The following is a 27,752-nucleotide window of genomic DNA, read 5'->3' on the forward strand; positions in this document are numbered from 1 at the left end:
AGAAACAATACTAGGAAGTGTTTAGGTGAGAAGTGGACCTACTAGGCTGAAGACTTTAGATACCAATTTAAAAGTATTTATAGTTTTAATGGTGAATCCTGCCCTTCAGTATAAACAATTATTGCTGTGGTATGCAGCAGAATACAGAGCAGGCTTTTTTTATTGGAACTTTAATCTCCATGTATAATTGCCAGCAATAAACAACCTATTTTATAGTAACAGCTGTAAGAGGGTCTACTGCCCACATTGAAAAAGCAACTGCCTGGTTATGCAACCAGTGCTCTACTTTGTATTACATTAAATTTCCATATCAGAGTTGGAGAGACTTGGCCTCACCAATGTCATTCATGGACAGCCCTAAAATTCCTAGATTTGGGCTCACTCTTAGGACGTATTTAGAAATCAGTGAGCCTGTAATACTACTGATGATAATGCTGTGTGTAAAAAGAAAAGGAGGACTTGTGGCACCTTAGAGACTAACCAATTTATTTGAGCATGAGCTTTCGTGAGTTACAGCTCACTTCATCGGATGCATACTGTGGAAAGTGTAGAAGATCTTTTTATATACACACAAAGCATGAAAAAATACCTCCTCCCACCCCACTCTCCTGCTGGTAATAGCTTATGTGTGCATATCTAGCCTCTCTCACCAGAGGGTTTGAAAGAAGTTTAAAAAGGAAAGTATAAATTACTAATTCCATTTTAGGCTAGGTCTACATTATGGCTGCATGTACGGTACAGACACTTGACAAGCCCCTGGCGTGTATAAATAGCCATGTAGAAGGTGAGACACTGCTTAGGCAAGTAGAGACACACTAGAATCTTAGAGTACATACCCTGCATGGCTCTCTACACATGACATGCTACATGCTTCCCACATCCACACTGCTGGTTTTAGTGTCCCGAAGCCTCCCTCATGCCAGAGCCTTTCCCCACCACAGTGAAAGACTCTGATAGTGGGGAAAGGCTCTGGCATGGTAGAGGTAACTAGGAAAGGCTCCTGGAGAATTTCTCTGCTGCCTCCCCCCTGCCAGAGCCTTTCACTGCCATGTGCACCTACACACCGCAGCGTGGATGCTGCCTAATTTTCACTGTGGCATTTAGCTACATTGTACCCCACACGCTGTTACTCTGTCTTTAAGGCCTTTTCTGGTAAGAGAAGCAGAGAGAAGTTTAAAAACTTGCCCAACGCAGCATGAGCTGTCAAGACTTAGCACAGGTGTGAGAGTCAGGAAGTCGTAATTTCTCAATTCTGCTCTGCCATTGACTTACTATGTGGTCTTAGGCAAATCACTTTTCTGCCTCAGTTTCTTTAGCTGTTAAATGGGAATAATCAGGAGTTGTGTAAGGGAAAGTGGGCAGTGTGTTAAAAGCAGAGGGGAGCTCCCACTCCTCCCCCTGTCTTGGGAAAAAGCACTCTCCTAAAGCTTCCCATCCTATTTTAACCTACTTTAGCCAGGGGATAATACTACTTCCTTATTACTTGTCTAGTATTCTAATCGTTGTCTGTACACTGCTTCAAATATGTAAAGTATTATATGAATTTGAAGTTTGATCATTCAAGTCACTCAATAAGACAGTGACAGAGCCAGGAATAGAACCCAGGTTCTGACCTTAGAACACTGCTCTCACCACTAGATCATGCTGCCTCACTCAACTAATTAAAAAATAGGGATTGTAAACCCTCCCCCATCCTGTGAACCAAACCTGCATTTTTTCATATTTACACTGCTTTGCAGAAAGAGACCACTCCACCTCCTCTCTAGCCTCCTCCCTCTCCCTAGCTCCTGATCTAGTGTGAGCTCCCTCCCTGTAATCTTCCTCAAGTCTCTTGCACTCTTCTTTCCTGTGACTTTCCAGTAGGCCTTCAGTCCACCTTCTCTCCTAAACACCCTTCAGCAGACCCATCCTCTGGCCCTTTCCACTCGGTTTCACAATCCAATTGTGCTAATACTCTGTTGGGCCCCAGCCAGCTCTGACTCCATATGTCATGTTCCTTCGGACACTCAATGCAATGTAGGGCAAACAACTGCAGAGCGCATGAATTCAGTGACAGTCAGGACTGGCCATGAGGAATCACATGGTTTAACCCTCAGTGGTTGCAGCCCTCAGAGAAAAGGGGCCAATCAGAAGATTGAGAGACAGGACAAAGGGAGATAAAGACTATTGGAAGGTCATGGTGCGAGGAGAGATGGGAAGGAACTAGAGCCTACTACAGGATTATGGAGGGAGTAGCCTGTGCCTATTGGCAGGATTTTTGAGAAGGATGCCTAAAAATTAGGTTAAGACTGAACATCCAGTCCTTTAGAGATTGCTCATCACTAGTCATAATCCTTTTCATAAGATTTCAGCTAAGTCTACACTGCAAACATTACTCACAAAACAGGATAACTGAACAGGAAAGTGCTAAACCATTATTGTAAGAATACAAAATGATCCATACCAGTAGCTCGGATGGGGCACATTTCAGGGGCACTTGTTGCCCCAGGAGACCAGCATCGTCCGGTGTCACAGCAGCATTGCATTTTAGTTAAAACCTGGGGTAGCTGATTGCCACAACGGCCATTGGTCAGAGAAGAGAAACAGTATCCAGGACGTACATCTAACAGGGGAAAAGAAATACACATGGAAATATCAGCCCGATAAAAAAGGCATCTTTCATTTACAAATCCAATGCCTATTGCTCCGAATGCTGCCTTGACAGCAAATGTATTGGTTTGCTTGGTTGAGTAGAATTGATTCAGTATCAATATTATTAATTTTAAAAAATTGAAAGCAAAACAAGAAATTGGGTGATTTTTTAAAACCCAAAACCCAGCACAACTTTCTCAAGTGTCGCCAACTCTCAGGATTTTTATTGTGAGTCTCAATACATTTGGAGTTTTCTTTAAAGCCCCTGAAGTCAGGTGATTACGTGAAAAATCTCAGCTTTCATTTTAAAAAACCCTAATTATCTAGCCCTAATGGTTGCAGAGTAAAGCTTGAAAATGTGAACCATAAGGACTCAAAATCCAGCAAGCAAATAAAAAGAACCCCAAAGGGATTGTTTTCAAAATCTCATGATTTTAAGCCAACTCGTGATATTTGGGGCCTGGTTCACGATTTGTGAATGAGGATGGCAATACAGAGAGATTCCCAAACCTTTTGTGTCAGCTTGGACCCACTTCTCAGCCATCAAACCACTGGTAGATTTATAGTTTCACTTCAAACCAGGTGGAGTGCCATGATTTTTAATGAGACTTTGCTGTGAGTTCTTAGACTCATGGAAACCTGAAAGCTAAACTGCAGTTCAGAGGTGCAAACCCTACAGGAAGTAAAACCAAAGAAAATGTGATGTGGAAAAAAACTCTTCAGCTAAGAGTCCCATGCTGTAATAAAATAATAAATGTAGAAAAGGAGAAAGAAGAAAAAGTTTATTCAATATTTAATGCTTCAGCACCTTCAAGGAAAAGCCCTAGGGTGCTATAACTGTCAACATTATTACAGGCAGCATGAAATCATTATTGTTTCAGCTTTAATTTAAAGGCTGTAGATGTACATTAACAAACAAACTACAGCTCCCACAGCCACACAGTAATTTATTTTTCATTAGTCCTGGCTTTTGAAGCTGAAGTGCATGCTGACTGAAATTACATATAGATGGCAGAGCAAGAAATTACAATTCAGTTGCAACAGGTGCCAAATTGTTTATGGAGATGTGTTAGCTTCATATCTAAAATAGGCTCGCACGTGCTCTACAAACAACAGCTTGTACCCAGATTTCACCATCTCAGCTCTAGCGACATTTTACAAACATCTCCTATCTGAGGGGGGAAAAGAAAAACACCGGAACACCTTTTCAAAGTCTATGATACAATCTGCAGCTTTGAGGAATTCTTTTACGGTGTGTAACATCACGTCAGCATAATTCAACTTAAAATAAGCTGTAGCATGATTTGATGTTGCATGATAAACCAGACTGATTTTAAAGCAGAAGAATGTTCACTGTCAAAATGTAGAAGAAAAACATGGACGTAATCTTATATCAGCATGCAACATTCCTGAAAGAAAGCGTTTCAGTTATCCAGGATGTGGCAGATTCTGCTGTCCAGCATCTTAGTTATCCAGAGCTTAGCAGATGAGATACTACAGTTTGTATAAAAATTCAACGACATTTCTTATTATTTTGAGGGAACTGATGATATTCAATGATCTGATGAGAGAGTCTGTAAAATGGTTTTGACTTTCATTAGCTGGAATCCTAAACAAAGATATTAGCGGTACTACAGCCAATGGAGGCAGTGAGCCATTGCTTCAAGTTTTAGAACTAATTCAATTCAAATCACAGAATCATGAAAATTTGAGATAGAAAAGACTTATTAGATCATCTAGCCTATGGGTTCTCGATTTTTTTCCATCCACTACCCAAAAATTATCCCATGATATACCATGTTAAAATGAATCTCAAACTGGGCCAATACAAATGAAACATCTATGTATTGTTCTCCATGCTACATTAATTTCTTTGTTAGGTTTCATTCTGACTGCAGAATTATGAGGCTAAGGGGAAGTGTTGGAAGGATGACAGGGTGAAGATAGAAGTGGTTCTAATCCCTGCTCCTTAATCTAGGGACCTTTATTTGTAGACCCAGAAGCCCCTTCCATGTCCCCGTTAACTAACGCTTATCTAACACTTTTTACTTGAGGACAGACATATTGTAACTGAATCAAGACTAGATAGTCTGCCTAGCTCTAATGCAGATTTTGGCTATATCCTTGTTAATACTGCAAATGCACAGCTTGCAAATTAAGACATAAATCTAAACTACGTGCAGATAATTAAGAGTGCTTCACAGTTAGCACATTTTTCCTTCGACATGATGCGAATATCAATGATGGCTCACGGCCTGGTATATCATTTACATTGCTTCTTGTCATCACTTCAATACCTAATTGTTAAACTAAACTACTTCAGCCTGGAAATAGAGGGAGGGAGCGGCAAGTATGGTTGAAAATCTGTAGGAATCTAATGTGAGTGATGGCATCAGACAATCTTGACTGCACAGTATCTATAGAACAGCAGAATCTGCACTACAGTAGGGAGTTAAATTCAGAATATTAACAACTAGCATTATAGTGGAGGGAAAATGCACATCTTATATCATCTCTATAGCAGTCTGCATTGCTTTATGTAAACAAACATCTAATATATATAATAACTAGTGAGCAGCACAGTCCTTAAGGAGCTACTTGTCCAAAGCAAGAAAAGCAATGACCAGGTGCATTCTGTACCCTCTGAATACCATCTAACTACACACACAAATACTGTGTCTGATAGTGGAAGAGATACTGTTAAAGGAAATGCATTTCTGAACATATACAAAAAAGTATAATGGCAACCTTCACAATGAATCATGTCCTAAACTAATGTCTTTCCAGATTTCTAGGGAAAAGCACTTTTTGCTGGGAAAATTACTCTCCCTTCATACTTTCCTTTCAAGAGTTATTTTTCTGCTCTGTCCTTTACCAAATGATCTCTTCTGAAAGGCGCTCATATGGGGAGACTGTTATTCCGCCTGGTTTTCAGAGGCCTTTTGCATTTTAAATAAACCAGCCAAAACCATGGAAATTTAATTTTCATTTAATTTGAAAATGACTATGAAGGCTCTGGGTTTCAGGACTGAATAGAGAACAACATACTTGCAATAAGTTTAAAGGAAAGACAAGAAATAATGGTGCATCCTAAAATACCTGACCCAGCGGATCTTATTCTAGACTGGGGATATCATCAGTCACCAAGTACCAAGGAGCAGGCAGACTATATCCTTCCCAGAAATAGTGTTACTCCAGTCCATTGTACTTTGGAGACCATGACATCAAAGTGTCAGTCAGTGAGTTATGGCAACCCCCGATACCTTGTCTGGAAGCACAGTAGCAACCTCAGGGATACTGCTTTGGGACATTATGTGATGCAGCATGACAGAAAGACTGCTTTGGAGGGTCATATCCATTCCGTCACATTCAAAGTAAGACAACAGCACCTCCACACTATCAATGTCACAAAATCACACTACTGCATGTATTTTAAAGATAGCAGCCACCAGCCAGGCTGATTAAAGAAAATAATGTGTAATGACTCTAATGAAAAACATTTGAATAAAACCTACAAAGACTGTGACTGGCAATGTTTCAAATTTCTATGTCTATGATTTTATTTCTTGGGGTTGTTTTTTTTTAAAATAACCATGCAGTGTACCACAGGCTACAACAAAGATTAATGTGGGAGAATAGGAAAATAAGGGGAACCCTGTAAAATAACTTCAGCTCATTTTAATGCAACAAACTTTTTTTAACAACATTATAGAGAAACCCTGAATAAGAAGAAGGGGAAAGATCACAACAAAAGGAGAGAGGAAAAGGGGCAGACTACAGTTAAAAACTGTATATCGCCACCCATCTTTGTAAGCTAAAAATATCAAATCATTTCAGAAAGGGAGTAGCCACATGGACATTGTGTTAAATTGCAAGAGTATCATTAGCTACAACAGCAAAAAGAAAAATAGAAAACTAACCTCTGATGACAGCTGTGGGCACTTTCTTTCAAGAGGGATTTCAAGAGAGTGCCTATGGTTATTAAATATATTTTGTACGCTATTATCTACTTTCATGGATATATGCATGTCAATTGCATCTACTACTCTAACACTTATGATTTTATACTCACCTATACATCTTGTGCCATCAGGAGCTGTATAAAAACCAGGTGGACATTTGCAAAAGTAGCTGCTAACAGTGTTAGAACACTCTCCTCCATCACAGATTCCAGGAATAGTGCTGCATTCATCAATATCTGCAATAAAAAGAGAGATCTGATCAGCTTAATTATCAAGATTCCAGCATTAAAATATTTATCATTATTGTTATTTAAGGTCAAATTCTTCTATTACAATGGAGTTACGCCAGCAATGTTTAAAATATGGTACCGACAGGTGGCCCTAAAATGGGAGCAGAGCCTTATTTTGTTAGGCATCATATAAATACATATGAAATACAGTCTTAGCCCTGAAATACTTTGAATTTAAGGAAATACTATATTTTCTAAATTCCAGAAGCACAGAGAGTACAGTTCACTGTTTAATAATGATGGATGCAACCCTGAAACTTGATTTAAAACTGTCGAGGGAACTTACTGAATGTAGACAAAATGCAACATCCCACAATTAAATTTAGCTAGTGCACAGGAGTTAGCAGTCTAATTTTAAGAAAACTGCCATTAGATCCACAAGTGGTCCGGAGCGCCGTTTTATGTCTCATGGTAATTCCAGAACTCCAGTAACACTACTAATTCAACTCTGGGCACTAGTTCAGCTCTGACACAAAGGGAAGTGTACCACTTACTGAATCACCAACACCACTTCCTACCATGCCTAGGTTTTTCTTGGAAGCCTCAAGTATTGAGCAGACAGACCCAATTTAACTAATAAGCTCTGTCAGCATGACAGCACAAGGCAGTCAATGAACATCAACCTTCCTGCATCTTCCATCTTCAAATGCTAAACAAAAGGATCATGCAATGGATGCAACCTATACTCTTTTTTACCAGCATACAATATTTGTCTGAAATAAAGGTTTTCATGTGCTATAGATTTCTAGACATAAATTGAAGTATATAGGACAACACAGATGGCAGAAAGCAGATCACATCCATGAACGTCTTATACATTGATCATCACTTTTAAACAAAAGGATCATGCAATGGATGCAACCTTTAAGAGATTTATTGCCCAAAATCTTCAAGTGACAAATCATTTACAGGAAGTTCTTCACTGTCAGCATAAAAAAAACGACAGCACATGCCTCCGTATACCTGATCATATCTACTGACACTGATAACAGAGCCTGTAATGCTGAAGGTTCTATTCCTTCCACAGCAAGGGGCTTATGTGACCTGCAGTGGCATGTCAATATCAACCTATACCAACGTCCATTGTTCATCAATTACTGGTGGTAATCAGCCTATAGTACTTTGTCATCCCTTTATTTTTCAGTGGCTGTTTCCAGTCTGCAGCTGGTACCACTTAGCACTCTAGGGAGCTCAAGCACACAGGAACTGAAAGACAGACAACTGTTTCCATCATCTGCCATATAAGTGCCTAAAATCAGAACACATAACTATCAGCAAACAGGAAGGAAGAGTTCTGGCAGCTAAAAAGACAGACTGCATTCTAGAAGATGCTCTGGAAACCAATAACAACCACCTGTCTAAGTGTCTGTAACATCTACATGCAGCCCTCAATGTGATGAGAAACTAATGGCACCAAAGGCCCAAATGAATCAAAAAGGTTTGGAAAATAAGTGAATATAACAGGGGGTCAAATTCAAATCAAGTAGCTGAAGAAACTTAACCCCAACTTATTAACAGGAAGAAACAGTCCCTCTTATGGGCAGCAAAGGAAAACAAGGGATAATGTCCTTGTCATCTGTATGTCTGATTGTGTGGAACATGGCAAAGACTTTATTGCACCTTTCATCCAGAGATATACAAAACGATAGACCAATTTTATACATGTGTATGTAGGAATTGCTTCTTCCATCAATGAAATATTTGAGATGAAATATAGCAGCTGGTTAACAGCTACACCACACAACAAGTTAGGGCACACTGTGCAGATTATTTTATGTATTAAAAATTATTTGACGGAAGTTTGGCCACAATAGCTGGGCTAATACCTTTACTAATTCCCATAGGCTCTTTAATGAGCACAAATAGCGAGGACCTCAGTTTCACATCTCATTGGAGGTGTCAAGGCAAGAAAAAAAAATGTTATTAATTTGTCTTCCTACCATTATCAGCCTGAAGAATCAGGTGCTTTAAACCATCCTATCGTGAGATCTGCTTATTCTGCTAGGAGAGTACAGACCATCTAAGAGTATACAGAGATTGATTCATTCTAAAACCCTCATGTCCATCAAAAATGCATTCTTCTGAACATCTCAGTGAGCTGTTATGATGTCATTTGTGTGGGCCACATTCCACACATGGGTGTATGGGAGAGGTGTAACTTCTTGGTCAGTGCTACTTAAAGGGCGTTGTCAAAGCCTGGAGTCTGAGCTCCCTGGGAGCAGTGCTGAGAGACTTTTGGCTTCTGCACCAGGACTATACTTCACAGGAGTCCCAAAAATCTCAGAAACAAAAAAATGTGGAAATTGAATTTTGGTCTGAATAAAGCACTTAATTAACAGAGAAAAATGTAGTTGTAAATGGATCAGATTCAAGTATCTTCTGACTCAAGTTCACCACTGCTTAAAGTCAGTGTTGCCACTGTTTATATAGATTCTGACCTTTTTAAAAGCAAAATCACCACTCTTTATTTTAGGCTGAGCCTAACCCAAACAGCATTTCACTGTTTATTTTACTGTTGATATTAATATAAATAACAGTGTCATTGTTAAGCACATGAGTTTTATAAAGGTAAGTATGTTTGAGGTACTTGTAGACATAAAGGTCACTGCAAAAAGAAAAGAATAACCCACCATCACCACCACCGGAAAAAAAAAAACTTGGCTTAGCATTAGTGAAACTGAAATGAAGATGATGGCATGAATCAGTGAAACAATCGAATATTTAAATGTTCTAAATCTAATCTTCCATTGCCTGTGCTGGTAAATAGCATCCTAGCTAAAAGGCTTTTGGCTTTCCAACTAGGGCTGTTGCTTCACAAGCTAAGAAAGGTCAGAGTTGATCAGAACTTAGATGGAAGACCTCCATGGAAGAGATGCATACTGCGGGAAGTATAGCGTTGGTGAGTCAGTAGACAGCTGAACCAGATCTACTGTACAAGTGCCAGAGATGGTATTAGGGCTACCAGAGATGCTACTTAACAGACAAGATGTAGAACCAAGGACTTGACCACTTGTGATAATTACTGATCCCTGGGGTGTCCTAAAAATAATTCCAATTTGATTAAAGTACATTGTGCTTAGCTACATGATCCCTTCAGTATTTTGAAATGTGGTGTAATGACGATGTAAACTGTTCAACAGACATCCCCTTTCACATCAGAGGGAGCTGAAGTGTTATTTTTAATTATTTGCATTGTAGTCGTGTCCATAGGCTCCAATTGAGAGTAGGCCCCATTGTGCTGGGCACTGTTCAATCATTTAGTAAGAATCAGTCATTGTCTCACAGAGCTTCCAGTTTAAACAGCCAAAAGGTGGGAAAAAGGAAGCATCATCCCTATTTTACGGATGGGGAACTGCTTCACAGAGATATTAAATGAGTTGCTCAAGACTACACAGTAGGTCCATGGCAGAGCCTGGAACTGAACTTAGATATCTTGAGTCCCTGTCCAGGACTTAACCCACAGACCACCCTTCCTTTCAACAAAGTGATTTCTGCATAAATATTTGTACTGTTTGTTAGGCACTTAGAGATCCTTTGGGATTAAAAAAACATACAGAAATGCCTGTAGTTAAAAGCTAGTTTCCACTTTGGTGTACAAAATTTGTCAGAAAATTCTGTCATTATTTAATCAAACTTCAGCATAATGCTGAGGCAGCAGAACAACTAGAAGTACAGTCTTTTAAATGAAACCTAAATCTAAGGGCCTGCCTGGTAATTCATGGTCATTAATTATTGTGACACTGCACTCCAAAATAGCACCTTGTAGTCTGCATATTCATCATTGGGGATGGTTGTGATATTCCATACAAAGCATGTCATGTAAGATATCATAGGAAAGGTCATGACCTGCTGAAACCCATTGTTCTGTCAAAATATGTATATTGTTAGTGTTAGTATGAAGTTAGGAGATTTTGCTGTATGGTTGTTATTGAAATATGTTGTGAGTTTGGGAGTTGCCCACTGCTAGTTCTCCAGTGACAACAAAGGAGGAGACCAATGCCCAGGAGGGCGTTAAACGGCCATTAATCAGCAGGGGAGTTGTAAACAAAGGATTTACAATTCTTTAAGAGAGTTGCACAAGACCACACCAGGGGGATTGCTCAACTCTGTGACTCAGCAAGGCCCACCAGGACATGTCTGTGCTAGTATTTTCCAGCGACATGGACTGAGGGTATAAAATAAGGGACAATGGCATCATGTGATTACCTTTCTCCCCCACCTATGCCGAAGGCAACAAGAATGGACGGAAGACAAAGACTTGAACTGAGGTGACTGGTTGCAGGCTTAAAGAGAAAGTCTGTATATTGCAGTCTGTAACTTACCAGGGGTGAGAAAAACTGCTTGATCCAAATACTGCTTAGTGTAATAAGGTTTAGGATTTAGACTGCATGCTTACTTTTTATATTCTTTGGCAACTATCTTTGACCTTTTATGCCTACCACTTATAATCACTTAAAATCTATCTATCTTTCTATAGTCAAACTTATTTTAATGTTTTATCCTTACCAGTGAGTTTGTCTAAAGTGCTTGGGAAATCTGCTCAGGTTACAAAGGCTGGTGCATGCCCACTTTCCTTTGATGAAGTGGTGAACTAGTTAATAAATTTGCACCACTCAAGAGAAGAGCTTGAGCAGTTCAAGGTGGTATATTCCTGCCGTGCAAGTCTGGGGGCTTTGGAGATTTGCTGGTGTTTTCCTGTGTATGGTTCATGAGGGACTTGGGGAGCCTTCATGCAACATAGCTGGGCGTGCCTCTGCATGCTGGTGGCTGAGTGATAACAGCACCTGGAGGGGTTCGTTGCTTGTTATCGGCAAAGAATTTTGATAGACAGCACAGGCTGCAGAGTTAAGGGGACACAGCAGTCCCACAGTCCCAGGTTGTACCTCAGGGATCCTGTGCCATCTCTTAAAAGTAGTGTGTTAGCCCAGAAGTCCTAGCAAAATTTCAACGCGTGTAACTGCATTCATAGAATCATAGAATATCAGGGTTGGAAATCTGGTATCTGCATTCCCCATGGTTCTTCAACGAGGGAAGCCGATACCAAAATAAATAACTAAGTAATATTGTGATGTTATGTTCCATTATGTTTTCAGATCTGTATTATGCATGCTGATTGAAGTATGGACCAACATCTAGCTGAGGAAAATATAGCAGATTCTTCACTGCTGTCAGAACCTCCACACGTCTCTGTAGCAGTCTTCAAAAGAATTTCCATTCATTGAAATGTAACCACAGGATATACCAGGTATAGCACATGGAGGTGGGAGTTTCCTACACAATTCATCATTGAAGGGCCTGGAAATTGCAGTAGCGGTGTTTGCTGGGATGTCCAGGTCTACAGGTTTCAGTTTTCCCATCATTAATATTTCACAAGACACAAGTTCAGTCTTTATTATTCTCCATCTCCTCAGTGCTCTATCCCCTAGAAGGAAAGCCAAGCCACCAGCAGCCAATGTGAAAAACATACTGTATGTAAATTCTTACAAAATGGTTTTCCATAACCTACAATTAAACTAAAATGTTTGTAAGAAAGATATTTATTACTCAAAATAGGGGTTTTTCCTTTTAAATGGCTGTGCTCCAAATTTTCGAAAATGACTAGTGATTCTGGGTCCCTCAATTTTGTGGTACCCAACCTGAGAGAGTCTTGAAAGAGGGATACTTCCCCTGTCATACTGTTTAAATATGAATATATAGTACTATAGTAAATGAAACAATGAATTCATACTACTGTGGCTCTTTTGGGTAATGTTGATCGCTAATTTGGCTCCTCAACCACTGCGGTCTGAGTATCACTGCCCTAAATGAATACTGTCCGAATAAAAAGCTATAGGTAAGGAGGAATAAATTAAAACCATATGCACATTATTGGCCTGTGTAGTCAACCGTCATATTTTAAAGGCTCAGTTCTGGATCCCTTGTGGACCCAGAATTCCCAGTGAAATGGATGGGAGTTTGTGTAAGCAAGAAATGGAGGATCAGTACTTGCACAGAAACATGCTACCGATTAAATCCTCCTCGGGCCATATTCTGATGCACTCGCTTACACTGAATAGTACCCTAGTGAAGCCAATTGGAATTGAACCACCTGTGGAGTAAGGAGCTACTCACCATGAGCCAGAGTATCAGGCAGGGTCAATTCTAGGGGGACCACGCTGGGTGCCAACTTTCAGGGGGCGCTGACCTACTATGGCCTCAGCTTTTTTTTTTTTTTTTTTGCGCGCTCTGCTCTGATTGGCCAGGTATTTGATTATTTGTTTCCTCTGCCACTCAGGGGGTGGTTGTGCCAAAAACATTTTCCACCCTGGCTGACAAAATGACTAGGGCCACTCCTGGTATGAGGATTGGTCCCCAAATTAGTTAACTAACATACACTGGAAACAAGCATTTTTATAGCTAAACAACACAACCAAAGAGGGATGAGAAAGCTTTGGAAATCACCCTCCTGTCATTTAATCAGAAAGAAATCTTTTCTGAGGACTGGAGCCTGCAAGATGCTAAGTGCCTCAATCCTCATGGCCTCACGACTTTGCAGCAGCATGTGACGCCCGGTCCTGCATTATTAAAGACACTGAGACAGTTGTCATTGACTTCAATGTAAAGGATCAAGCTACACTGTTACTCAATAAGGCTTGGGACGAAAGAGGGAGAAGGGCTTCCATTTTCAGGGTCTGTTTTTTTCCCTGACGGTGAAAGCTCTAAGTATCCCATTTTCCGGTTACATTATTTTAAGAAGAAAAAGGAATTAATATTGTCAAGTCAGGGTTAAGCAGCAGTAAAATCCCCATGACCATGTAACTATGTGGATCATCAGGACGTGCAAACAGGCCTCCGGCATTAGTAGGTGACTGGAATCTCCACGCTGCCACCCAAAGGCAGCTGTAACCAGGCTGCTCCCTGTGATCCACAATCCACAGAAGTTGAACACCATCGGAAGTTCCACTTCAAGTGATCTGACTGACAATTGTCTTAGCCATCCCTAATTGGCTCCTTGACCCTATAGAAGCCCATGAGGTGTACCAAGCAGTATCCAGGCAACAATGTGGACCCCTAGCTAGCTGCCATGACTGCCCTGCTTCTCTGCTTCTGAACTCCTGGTGTTGACCTAAGCTTTGATTTGGATTCTGACCCCTGATCGACCTCCAAAACCCCAACACTGACTATGATACTAGGTACTGACCCTCAGATTGATTCCTGACTCTGTCTCCAGCACTGACCCATGGCTTGACTCCCAACTCTGACTCCGGTTTTGAGCCTCTGTTTGACTCTTGACCCTGACACCGGCTCTGACCCCTGACTCCAAGCTCCTGCCACTAGTCCTGCCTCCTTTGCCCAAGCTCCTGACCATAATGCACATTTCTGCATTGCCATCTGCCACTGATCTACACAAGGAGGACGAAAGCATTGATAAAGGAAGAAAAAACACTTCGTCTAATGTAGAAAAGAAAAAGGGGAATTGGATCCTGCATGTCATATAAGCATTCTTGTAAATCAAATTGTGCAAAGACATGTGCCTCAAATATTTCTAAAGCAAAATATTAGTTCATAAATATTTTATGTTTTCATGTTTAATTTGATTCAGATGTACCTTGAGTTTTTAAGTCTGTAAAATGTTACATGAATAAAACTGGAAAAAGCTGCAGGGCCAATATTTAAGATTCTCTGGTTTAGAAGGAGAAAGGCATATTGTTCATATGTACTGTGTGCAATATCATTTGCATACTCAAGGAAATGAGAGAGACTGGAACATTTGTGACAATCTTCTAAACAAAGCTGGCATCAGACCGAAGATTTCTCCCCCTTACTTTGAGACGAAAGTTCTGAAAGTTCTTACCTTCGCATTTTTGTGTCACTTCATTAAACTTGTGTCCAGCTGGGCATTTGCACTCAAAAGATCCAACAGTATTAATACAATTTCCCCCTTGACAGATCCCAGGGATGGCTTGGCATTCATCCACATCTATCATATAATAAAGGAAAAACACCCACATTTAATTCATTCCTCAGAAAGAGCCATAACAATTTGTCCATGCAGAAACTAAGTAAATATGCCTAAATCTGTTGGTCATCCCATCATAATATTATGATTCTTGCCCATGTAGAGACTGATTTTGTAATTACATTATAGAAAGAATGATTAAATTACAATTCTCTAAATGTTTTTCTGTAAGAAATTGCTAGCTTATTATTGTTTCACCCTTTCAGCTTATTGCTATAACATTTACTTCTTTTTTTCAAAACATTTGGGACATTTTCAGTACAGGGAACTCTGTCCTCTGAAAATCAGTCCCCTTTAAGGCTTCTCAAATTGAGCACCCAAAAATCACTAACCCCTTCTAAAAATCTTGGTAGGCATGTATAATAGGTTATCCAAAATGAGGCATATGCAGAAATTTTGGATGAGCCAGAGAGCTGCAAGCTACAACCTGTGAGAGAGACCCTTGTTCTTCATGGTATTCAGTCTACTATTGATGGGGAGTTTTTATTCTTCACTCCCATGGGGCAAGGTGCCAACTACCCTTAAATAAGTGGTGGTTAGGACCTGGTTTAAGAATCCATGACTGACATTAATGAACAATGTACTTAGACATCAATGATGTAGCTTTTTCCTTCCCCTTTTTTCCCCTCCTCCTTATATTTAATCTTTGTTTTTAAGAAAATGAAACAGCAAAATTGATGGCAGCTTGTGGGTAGGAAATAAAATGTGAACATTTCAAGGGATCCCCATTTTTTGTCCCCACATCAACCTTAACAAAGCAAGGCTGCACATAAATATTAAGGTGCAAAAGTCTGGCTAGACTGTGACTTTCAGCAATGGCTGCACTGGAACGTGGAAGGGAGGAGGAGCAAAGCAGCAGTACGAGGTCTTGGAGGTCTCAGAGAATTCTTCTGGGAGCTGCATGGTAGTACAAGTTGGACCCTGAGCTCCACCATCTGTGGGAGCATTCAGAATGGTCTTCCCACCCTTGCACTTGTACTACCATGCAGCTCCCAGATAAATTCTCTATGAGAATGCCAGTGGAACTTGTGCTTGTAAATTACTTAAATACTTGAACATCTCCTCCTCCATCTTTGATTCCCCTGATTTCTAAGTGTTTAAAACCTCAACCATGACACTTTATTAACTTAACTTTCTGCATTTTTAAAATATGCCAGATAGACAGACAAAGAGCAGATTTGAACAGTGGGCAACAATTTTGTATTTTGTATTTATTTATATTTTATATCTTAAATGTGTGTCCATTTGTCTTACTGACTCTCAAACATCACGGGCTTGTTCTTTCTTCAGAGAACCTATGGCAACAAGGCTGCATTTTATTGAACCTGCTTTCATTTTACTATTTAGATCAAATATAGATGTGAAATAACATCCACTAAGACTGAAGACATTTAAGTTATCTGATTTAAAGAGACTGGATGTCATACAACTGCATGAAGAATAAAGATAACATATAGTTCCATACCTGGTCTGTTAAAAGTATGGACACAGGAGAACAGATCAACTGGAAGTACAAGTCAAACCTACAGAGTCAAAACTGGATTGTCATTGCACGTAGCTGCGTGCTAAGAAACATGCAGTGTGAAGAAGCAGCCTTGTTCTGGACCATACAAACCGTCAGAGGTCGCTCTGCAGCATTCCCGTGACAGGAACAATGGAGAGGTGTAACAAGGCATAGCCTAAGAGCTGAGGGGCATGGGTCAAACATTTAGGTACATACAGTCCCTGACCTGTCAATGACTTCAACACTCAACCCTCTACACAATTTCTCCCTGCTCCTTCACAGGGAGAGAGGACTGTGCCTTAGGATGGCTGAGGTCAGAATATGGGCACATGTATCCTAGAAAAGCAGCATTAACATGTGTCCATCTAGAGGTATATCAGGCCTGTTTCAGGTACCAGACAGGACTTGACGAGTCTGTACTTGGTACAAGATGTCTAAATGTTTTAATGCAATGGAATGCCTTGAAGTTCTTCACAGGAATTTCATAATTAAATAAAATTAGAAATAGATTTATAATCTTTATCTTCTCTATTCTCACAATACAAAATATGTTAGAAAGGTCTAAATGAACAAGTCCCAAAGATACAGTCCTGGGAATTTATAATCCACACCAGTTCAGTACATGGCTGCCCCTGTTAACTTTCTCCTATTTCCTGCCAGACATCCAGACAATAAAAGAATTTGTACAGCTGGAAGTATTAGAATAAAAGCCAAAAAAGCAGTGTAAGGACTTTCTAGGGTGAGGCATGCTCAAAAAGAAGCAAGCAACATCTGGGTGGATTTTACAATTTGAACTAAATGCAAATGTATTTCCAAAATTGTTTAAAATGTACAATAGGGCATTTTAATTTGGGCATTTTAAACGGCACGGCATGCAGTTTTCTCCAGGTCAGATGAATGTAGCTCAAAAGGCGAGACATACAAAATGAACCTAATGCCAACAAACTGAAGTAAAAAAAAAAAATTAAGATAAGCAGAGAGAACATCCTCCTCACAGGTTTGATTTTCTGTCTGTCTATCTCGAGTACAGTTTGAAACAGAACAAACCCCTTCTCAAAGTGGCAGTGTGTGTATAGAGAAACACCACTATCCAGTCAAACGAAGGAGCTGCTGGCGGTGAAAAATTCATTAAGAACCTGGCTGCTCTCTCACATGACCTAAGTTACTAATGCACTTACTTGAACATCATACACTTAGTGAACCATAAAGTAATGTATCTGACATCATTTTTCCATTCTTCCCATGTACAGCAGAGAATGGCTTAGGACAGGTTATTCAAAGCAATGTAACTCAATCAAGATTAAGCCATTAATAATTTTAGCAGCTCTTGGTGAAGCTTTGCATCTAGCTTACCTTGACAGGCTCCTGTGCGAATATTTGGAATGAAACCCCGGCGGCAGGGATGAGGCTGAGCTGGACACATTTCACAGGGGTGGCCCCATGCTCTCCCAACTGTTGCACAGCAAAGGGTTTTTGTACAGACTATTCCAGTGAGCTGTCCCTGGCACATCTGATTGGTTACCAGTGTGAAGCATGGGCCAGTCCTATAATCTGAACCAAAGAAAGCAAAGACATTACATAACTCATAATAAAGCAGAGCTGGGTAAATAATTCGCAACTAATAATTTACCCCATAAAAATCCCAAAAAAACCCTCTTTCCAACATAGTGATTATCCATGGGCACATAATTTCTCTCAAGTTTATTTTTAATTGTCAATATATTTGAATACGAAATAAACATCTCTGTGGATTGATCACGATTACTTTACCATGAATATCTGATATTCAAGATGCTCCAAGTCTCCTCATAATTTTCAGGACTAAATGTAAGCCCCGTTTCTTTGGCTTAGCTTTCTTACCATTGCTCTTTATAGAGCCCACATGTGTTTGGGTGAGAGGTAGAAGTGAGAAGAAGAAAAATAATTCCACTACTTTTTAAGGTATTCCAGCACATGATGAGGAGTGAGAGTTTTGTTGTTTTCTTTTATTTAACGGGAGATGCTCAGATATTATCATGATGAGGCATACCTCTGTAAAATGGTAGGTTTCAGAGTAACAAACGTGTTAGTCTGTATTCGCAAAAAGAAAAGGAGTACTTGTGGCACCTTAGAGACTAACCAATTTATTTGAGCATGAGCTGAATTTATTTGAATTTATTTGAGCATGAAGTGAGCTGTAGCTCACGAAAGCTCATGCTCAAATAAATTGGTTAGTCTCTAAGGTGCCACAAGTACTCCTTTTCTTTTTGTAAAATGGTAGACACTCAAACTTATTTGTAACTGGTCAGATAAGTCAGATGGTATTGTTCGCTCCTTAAGGGGACGCATCTTTGCATGGGTACGTTTAAAATCAGTCTCCAGAGTTATTCACCAATGCAGCTAAGCAGGTCCCATTCTGTAAATGGCTGTGTCAGTAAAATTCAACCCCACAAATGTTCACAGAAAGCCAACATTATAATGCACATGAGCATGGCTGAAGCTAGTTCAGTTACAAATTTGATTGAATATTTGTGTGCCTTTTTTGCTTAATGCATGCCTTTATTTCAGATGGCCTCAGAAGGAAAAACCCTCCTTAAGCTGAATGACTCCCACAGTTTGGGGAAGTTAAGCTCTAGATTTGGATCCACTTTGCAGCTTGGGATCATATCTAATAATAACATCAGTGAGTTCTTTTCATCAAACTGAATGAAGTTTGTTTTAATATTTAGCACAGTACTTAAAATTACACTGATAAAAGAGGTTCTGTTTGTTGCCACAACTGTTGTTTTTAAACAGGTCTCAGGGGTATGTAGTCTACATGAAGTTTATTAAGCATAATTTTCACGGTTACACAGACATGTTCCATACCAAGCATATGGGTAAACTTTGCCTACAGCTGGACTGAAGGCATGTCTACTTTGATTTGTTTATGGTAGAACAGGCCATTTATCCAACAGACAGAATTAAACTGGGATGTTAATAAAATATTAGTAGCCTTTATTTTGTTCCATTCTCCCACGGCAACAACAAAATAGCAACACCAGTTCCTGCTGTCTCCGGGACATGCCAGACTCCACTCGTCAAATAAAATTTTCATCTTTTTACAGAAGATTTATCACTCCCCGCTTCCCCCCCTCACCTTTGAATGGAAAAATCTGGAGGCCAATAAAAAGGATTAGTAAAAAGATTAATTTGGATGCTCATGTTAACATGTGTTCACAGAGAAACCCATGCGTTTTTCAGCCCCGGTTTCTCATAGAAGGGCCTGATCCAATGCCCTGAGGTCAATAAGACTCTTATCACTAACATCAGTCAGCTTTGGATCAGATCCTAATAATATATGCTGATACAGTACAAGGTGAATGCTTAGGGGAAAAAAGGTGAAATGAGTTCCACTCAAAATATCAGAAGAAACTGTAATTGTAGAACAAGTAAAGACATTATAAAATCACAGATATGTAGGGCTAGAAGGGACCTCAAAAGGCCATCTAGTCTGGGCCCATCTCCATGCAGAGGCCGGACAAAGTATACCTAACACATACAAACTTATGTGTGTCCCCCCCGCTCGCCTGCTGGTAATAGCTCACCTTATCTGATCACTCTCATTACAGTGTGTATGGTAACACCCACTGTTTCATGTTCTCTGTGTATATATATCTCCCCACTGTATTTTCCACTGAATGCATCCAATGAAGTGAGCTGTAGCTCACGAAAGCTTATGCTCAAATAAATTTGTTAGTCTCTAAAGTGCCACAAGTACTCCTTTTCTTTTTGTGAATACAGACTAACATGGTTGCTATTCTGAAACCTATACTTATATCACTCACACTATTTACATTCCTTTAAAATAACATGTTTCGCTTTGTAAATCATGCTGATTTCAAGAGGTTATAAATCCTGGGCATTCTTCTACAAGAACTCAGCTCTCACCGACTTGGGTCTTGATCCCACAAACTCTTCCTCACATTCCATCCGAGCTCAAGTCAAGTCAATGCAGCTACTTCAATGAGCAAAGGGTCTGCATGATCAAGCCCTTAGTTAGGATTTGAGAGTAAAGCTAGTTGAAAAATGCCAGGTAAAAAATAAGAAAAAAATTCAAAAGTTTTCACTGAAAATTTTCACTTAAATTTTTGAAAAATCTGACCCTTTTTATAAGCTGCTTGAAAAACAGAAGAAAAAAACCACCCTTTTTAAATTAAATTTATTTTAATTTTGCAAACATTTGCTGTTGAAAACACAAACATTTTCACCTAACTCTAGTTGATGGGACTCAGCACTTCACTACAGATGCTCACCAGATTGTTGGATAGGGCCTTATTCATTTCATGGGCATTCCACAATTGTATACATTCTTTCATGTATCTACTAGTTATTTGCATAAGCCAGTTCCAATGACAGTTTGTCTCAGAGCATGCCTGCCCTGTAGCACTCCCTCCTGACCTAGTGTGGTGTCATAGACACTCGTTGCCTTAGTTTCCCTTCTCTCAGGGCCCCTTAAGAATTCCACCCCATCCAAGTGGGTATAAGATGTAGAACCCCAGCAGGGGTATTGTTTTATTAAATTCAAATAAACCTGAAATAAAATCTCTCCCCTTGGGTTCAGGGGGTTGTACAGTCCCATTTTTTGGAGGGGCCTACACTTCTCTGGGAGTGACTTTCCCTTAGGAGAGCTTCTCTTTGTGTAAGCACCTACCTGCAACTGAGTCTTGATAGCCTTTTATCAGGCTCCGGTGCTCGTTCTTCCATTAACTGCCTATATAGGCTCAATCTCCTTAAATGAGCTTGTCATAGGTTCAGGCTTGCCTTAAAGGGAGTTCATAAAAGGATGGCAACTGTAACAGCACTTGTGCTTTCAGACATTGTCACAAAAAGAATACTGAAATCAATGGAGTTAGGCCAATTTACATGAGCTGAAGATCTGGCCCATTAAGTCACAGGGAAGGAATGAGGTTGTGTTGCAATGGGTTTCTCCTGCTCTGACTACAGCACCTAGACAATTGTATGTAATTCTTTAAAAGATTCCTTGTGTTCATCAAGCCACCACATTGGCTTCTGAAATACGTACCGTTGACAGACTTGGACCAAAATGCAGCACCGTGATAAATATCGATAATTGGTCCAAGTATAGACTGGATGTCATTGCCCAATGCGACTCGGAGCATTAGGCCATCTGCAACAACTACAACACCTGGATATGCATTACCCTGGGTCTTTAAGTGCTCAAATAACATTATTCTTGATGTCTGCAAGTACAGTTTGTCTTTCTTAAACGTAAACGTATTGTTTAAAAGTAAATTTTAAATGACTGGAGCATTGATTTTAAAATTCAAATCAGTCTAAGGACTAGAGGTGAAATCCTGCTTGCCTTACAGGAGTTACCATCCTTAAGTTGACAGGAATTCTCATGCAGAGACTTTGCCCCAGCCTTAGAGGACAATGGTTCAAACTAAGGGCCTCATCCTGCATTATACTTGATGACAGTCCATGTAGATGTGTGGATAGTTTCAGGAATGGCTGATAGCTAAAGCCACCAGACCCGCCCCCAATTTTATGTTAGGACCACTGATTTAAAAACCATCTGTACAAACAAAGTCCCCTTTTCCACATTGGCACTCTGATTATAAAGTACTAGAGCCCTTCAAAATCAATATACAATTTCACAAGGAAATACAGCCACTGATGTTCATTGGAGTCACATGTATCTAAATGCACATGAACGGCTTTGAAAATTACCTTTATATTTTAGCTGAAGATGAGACCAAGACGACTTAAGTCATACTAAAGAAGTAGACTGGGAGAAGGAGTTTGCTTTAGTCCATTGTGAAGCAGGGTGGAGAAAGAAGAGGATTGTACACATTAGAGCACTAGGTAGAAAAAGGAAGTCTACAAAGGTCAGAGTAAATGAAATATTCCATGTACTACTACAGCTAGCCAATGATCAAGAACTGTCAAATCAATCTCACCAAGCATACAAGGAAACATGTCAAAAGAGAAGGAGTTATTTAACACTTGGAATCTGGACAGTGAATAATTTGTTACAAAAGTATCAAAAGAAGGAAGAAAACACCTACTGATTTCCATGTTACAGTGTCACCAACCCAGGTTTCTGAAACAACGCAAGGAGGATCAAGGAGAAAAACAAAATAACGGAAGAGGAAGGAACAATATCAGGAAATATCTTCAATATACTATTACAGCATACAGGGAGAAATTTCTATTTTTGCCTTTCACATCAATGGTATTTGTAGCCTATATTCATCCTGTCCTTTACAGGAACTTGACGTTTTTCAACTGAATTCACCCTAAAAGGGCCAGGACTTTGATCAGAACTCTAGTTACTAGTGAAAGGATGAGCATTTAATTTACTAGATAATTAAAATGCTGCGAACAGTAATATGACGGTAGGTGCTACATGAGAGATAGTTTCATTTTTTTGTCCCAGTCCCCTTCTCCCTGGAACGGCAGAGGCTGAGTGTGTTATAGCCACACATCCAGTTCTGTGGAAGAGGGAAGTATTTGCATTGCTCAAGAGTATCCCCATCAATTGAAAAGAAAAGTTGATGGATTCCAAAAGGAATTTCATCCAGTCCTTGTCTAGAAGTATGTGGCGGCATCATTTATTTTGGGGGAGAGAAAGGGAACACAAGCCAAAAGGTTGGATAGGAAAGAAAGGGAACACAAGAGAATCCCTAGAAATCTAGAAGGGATTCCAAACAATGCAGGACAGTTTTGATCTGACTGAGTAAAAAAAAAAAAAATTCTATACTGTACCTCAACTGTCCAACACACAAAGTTGGAATTTACTACTTTGGGTCAAATTTTCAAGAGGCCTCAACCCAGTTTCATATCTTGGGCCTGCAATTTTGTAAGCACAAATTCAGGGCATGCAAATTAGCTGTGTCTCTAAAATCACAGCAACAAATTTAGAGACTACTTTTGAAAACTGAATCTTTATTGGGAGGTGGGAGTACACGGAGTATTTTATTTTTCAAAGAATTAATACTAAAAATATCCTTCTGTCTATTATCTAACTATCATGGAAAATACTACATTTACCTAGACTGGTACAAAGAAGATTCATGACATGATAGAATTCCCAAAGTTGCAACCTGATCCTGCAGTGCTTACCCAGGCTAAAAAACTCCCATTAACTTAGCTGATGTTACAAAGCTGTAACTACATAATTATGCTATCACATACTGTTAAAGAGCTTGAAACCAATGACCACATAGTATTTACTACAGCATTCACACTGCTGCTATCTGTTACAGTTGTGATTCTTTGGCAAAACATTCTTTCTTGATAGGGTTGGAAAGTTTAGATTCTAAAGCAAAAAGTATTACCTTGGATTATTTAGAGTCTCTTCCCTCAATTTTAAGCCACAAAAGACTTCCAGGCCCATGATTACTTCTGAGACAAGTACAGATGCTTTAACAAACATCTTATGTTTATATGTTACTTTTAAATTGTTTTTAAAACCTGTAACAATATAACATGAGTCCTCTTTTAATCTTCTATTTGTGTATATCTGTGATGATTTGAAGATGGGATCATGATGGTCTTGATTGTAGCAAAGATTCCAGATCAGATGCAAACTTTAAAAAAGATCACCATCAAATACATCGGTGCTGCAATCTAGAAATGGGATGGAATCAAAACTTTGAATCCATATGTTGAGGGTCTTCAAAATCCAATCACAGATACAGATCTTGATTTTGCAAATGAATCCTGGTCTTTTTAGTGGACCAAAGCAAAACTTCGCATCTGTAAACCTCTGAGCTTTGGGACATTCAAAATGTGCCCATGGAACATTCAAAATTTGTGGCTAGAGCCCATCTCTACTGTAAACTCTAGTGAGAATCACTAGCACAAAAAGTGGGAATGTGCTAATAAAGTTTCGGATGACACAAAGCTGGGAGGTATTGCCAATACAGAGAAAGACCAGGATATCATACAGGAAGATCTGGATGACCTTGTAAACTGGAGTAATAGTAATAGGATGAAATTTAATAGTGAAAAGTGCAAGGTCACGCATTTAGGGATTAATAACAGAAAATTTTGTTATAAACTGGGTACGCATCACTTGGAAGTAACAGAGGAGGAGAAGGACCTTGGAGTATTGGTTGATCACAGGATGACTATGAGCCACCAATGTGATATGGCCATGAAAAAAGCTAATGCGGCCTTGGGATGCATCAGGCGAGGTATTTCCAGTAGAGATAAGGAGATGTTAGTACCGTTATACAAGGCACTGGTGAGATCTCATCTGGAATATTGTGTGCAGTTCTAGCCTCCCATGTTTAAGAAGGATGAATTCAAACTAGAACAGGTACAGAGAAGGGCTACTAGGATTATCCGAGGAATGGAAAACCTGTCTTATGAAAGGAGACTCAAAGAGCTTGGCTTGTTTAGCCTAACCAAAAGAAGGCTGAGGGGATATATGATTTCTCTCCATAAATATATCAAAGGGATAAATACCAGGGAGGGAGAGGAATTATTTAAGCTCAGTACCAATGTGGACACAAGAACAAATGGATATAAACTGGCCACAAGGAAGTTTAGATTTGAAATTAGATGAAGGTTTCTAACCATCAGAGGAGTGAAGTTCTGGAACAGCCTTCCAAGGGGAGCAGTGGGGGCGAAAAACATATCTGGCTTCAAGACTAAGCTTGATAAGTTTATGGAAGAGATGGTATGATGGGATAGGCTAATTTTGGCAATTAATTGATCTTTGACTATTAGCAGTAAATATGCCCAATGGCCTGTGATGGGATGTTAGATAGGGTGGGATCTGAGTTACTACAGAGAATTCTTTCCTGGCTGCCTGGCTGGTGAATCTTGCCCACATGCTCAGGGTTTAGCTGATTGCCATATTTGGGGTCAAGAAGGAATTTTCCTCCAGGGCAGATTGACGGAGGCCCTGGGGGTTTTTTTTGCCTGCCTCTGCAGCGTGGGGCACAGGTCACTTGCTGGAGAATTCTCTGCACCTTGAAGTCTTTAAACCATGATTTGAGGACTTCAATAGCTCAGACATAGGCTAGGGGTTTGTTACAGGAGTGGGTGGCTGAGATTCTGTGGCCTGCATTGTGCAGGAGGTCAGACTAGACAATCATAATGGTCCCTTCTCACCTTAAAGTCTATGAAAATCTATCAATCACTGGATATCTCAGTAAGAACACTGATTTATGACAGCAAGAGGAAAGATCACTGAAAAAAGTACTTAACTTGACTCTTCCTACTGAAAGATCTCAGCTAAATGCTCATGCCAAGATAAATCTAACCCTAGTGACCTTGCAAGCACACAATGCTTCCTGTAATGAATTAATTAGCATCAGAAATGCAGCAGCACAGAAGTAGCATTTCTGGCAAATTAATTTTAGAGAATTACACGTATTCTATAAGAACAAACACCAGTCTGTAAACAATCTTGTGTGGCAAGGCCTATGATGTGGGGCAATATATTTACTCTAATTAAAACAGATGCTACTGACACCCCACAAAGAATGGAACCTACAAGAAGGTTTCTCTGGGTGGTTGTAATTGCCTCGAACAGTAAAAACATGGGGCCAAATTCTGCTACTCTTGTTCAGACAAAGCTCCCAAAGAACTCAACGGGAAGTAAAGATCGTATGATTTGGCCCAAAGATTGTAGGAATGGGCAATATATGCATTCCACAATCAATAATATTGTTCTGAAGAATCTGAATTTTATCTATTTTGTTGTTTGTGACTCTGCTGTCAAGAAGATGCAAATATTAAATCCATTGGTTTATTGAACGGTTCACTCTAATAGATGATGTTAAGGTTACATACAGAGTAGAGACCCACTCTATTTCCACTTGCTCTTAACTTAGAGGGAAATTACTCTGTGGTGGTGAAACCTTACAAATAAAATATAGGTGGTTTCTTATTTTCTCTTTTCTTTTTCTTGAAAAAACCAAGAAAATTAAATGCAAATAACTATATGGATGTGATTTTTCTCTCAAAAGTATAAAGCATTAATAACTCCACCTAACCATAGAAGCTTACTTGGAAAAAATATTGAGTTTGCCCCATAAACTGCAGTATTCATGTTCCAAACTGTTGTTTTGTGTATTAATATTGTAGTTTATATAGAGCACGGGGCAAGTGTTATACAGAAGCATAACCATTTGCCACTGCAGAGTGTGTGTCAATAGTCTATCGACACACAGCTCCCTTATGCATACACCAATACCTTACTATTACACATCTGTTGGGGCTAATTTCTTAACTGACTTACTTTTCTAGAAGTCTTGAACTGAGCAGCCACTTGCTATGAGTATATATTTGTGCTGAGCAGGCCTTCAAGACCAATAAAACTTAGAATACTAGTTGCCTCACTTTCACTTTTAATATACACTTACCTCCCACCAACTACAATATTAACAGAGAAACACTGTTTCAGCTACCCCATGTTCCACAGTATTTCAGTCACTGCTGTCTCCTTCCTGAACTCAAAGAGCAACAGAACTGCATGTAAGGAACAAAATGACGTAAATTCATCCATCAGTCTCCAATTATTTCGAATCCAAACCGTTATAAAAGTTATAAACAAAAGGAGGAGCTATGTATTTATACATGACAGAGACGGTCACAACATGCCTCTTTCCAGAAGGCAATGTGTGTGCTATGACCAAAACAAGATTAGACTTCATTCTACAAATTACTATGAGGCCAAGAACTGATGGGAAAGTGACAGAAGACTGAGCATAGTAGTAAACTGGAACATAACTGTGGACAGTTAAAGAAAACAAAGGTTAGGAGTTGGGCCTCAAATTTGCAGTGCTCTTGAGTCTCTCAGAGTGCTCCTAAATATCTCAGACATGCTCAAGGTCCTATGGTAGAGGAGGGAGAGCTTGTATTTTTTTTAAACGAATATTACACACACACACACACACACACATACCCCTCACAAAAAAACCCAAATAATGCATTCTAATGTATTTCACTGCAGTAGAGAGGTGGGGAAGGCAACTACACTGTGTTCCTGCTTCCCTTACACAATGTCCCTGTCAGTTGCTTGTATGCTACCACTGTATATAGCACTTTTAACTTGGTTATGTGACTCACCTAACTTCACAGACTGAGTCAGCAAGCAGACCTAAGACTCAAGAGTTCCTGCCTTTCATCATCTAGCCTGCTATTTTGCATAAAGTATCAAACTATGTGACAAGAAGAATTTCAACCAATCAGCCCCAGAGCACCCAATTACAAGGGTTCTCCCTTCACAGGTGACACTGAAATTCTGCTGCTTGATAACTGCATCCAACCACAATACTCCTTTTTCAACATGGGCCATTTCCTCAAAAAAATATTCACTGTTCAACACTCACACTCTCCAGCATACACTCATCCTAGCCAAACCC

General features: G+C 39.6%; 1 protein-coding gene and 1 long non-coding RNA gene across 9 annotated transcripts in view; one reads left to right on the top strand and one right to left on the bottom strand.

Moving 5' to 3' along the window:
* The window catches only part of FBN1 (fibrillin 1), a 220,302-nt gene that overhangs the window by 118,493 nt on the left and 74,057 nt on the right, over positions 1-27,752 (bottom strand). For 6 of the 7 annotated variants that reach the window (XM_073303899.2, XM_073303905.2, XM_073303898.2 and 3 more), the window contains exons 7-10: positions 17,740-17,937; positions 14,718-14,843; positions 6,704-6,829; positions 2,444-2,602 (exon numbers count right to left, since the gene is read on the bottom strand). In XM_073303899.2, the coding sequence (XP_073160000.1) occupies positions 2,444-2,602; positions 6,704-6,829; positions 14,718-14,843; positions 17,740-17,937 (609 nt within the window). The remainder of the gene's footprint in view (positions 1-2,443; positions 2,603-6,703; positions 6,830-14,717; positions 14,844-17,739; positions 17,938-27,752) is intronic. The other variant, XM_078854664.1, reaches the window with a different exon arrangement.
* The window catches only part of LOC140894953 (uncharacterized), a 57,985-nt gene that overhangs the window by 11,183 nt on the left and 19,050 nt on the right, over positions 1-27,752 (top strand). Inside the window, exons 2-3 of one of the 2 annotated variants that reach the window (XR_012154009.2) lie at positions 11,977-12,128; positions 16,230-27,287. This is a non-coding gene — a long non-coding RNA (uncharacterized LOC140894953). Of the gene's footprint in view, positions 1-11,976; positions 12,129-16,229; positions 27,288-27,752 lie in introns of those variants that run through there. The other variant, XR_012154010.2, reaches the window with a different exon arrangement.

Source organism: Lepidochelys kempii, chromosome 10, assembly GCF_965140285.1.
Source record: "Lepidochelys kempii isolate rLepKem1 chromosome 10, rLepKem1.hap1, whole genome shotgun sequence".
Classification (NCBI taxonomy): domain Eukaryota; kingdom Metazoa; phylum Chordata; order Testudines; family Cheloniidae; genus Lepidochelys; species Lepidochelys kempii.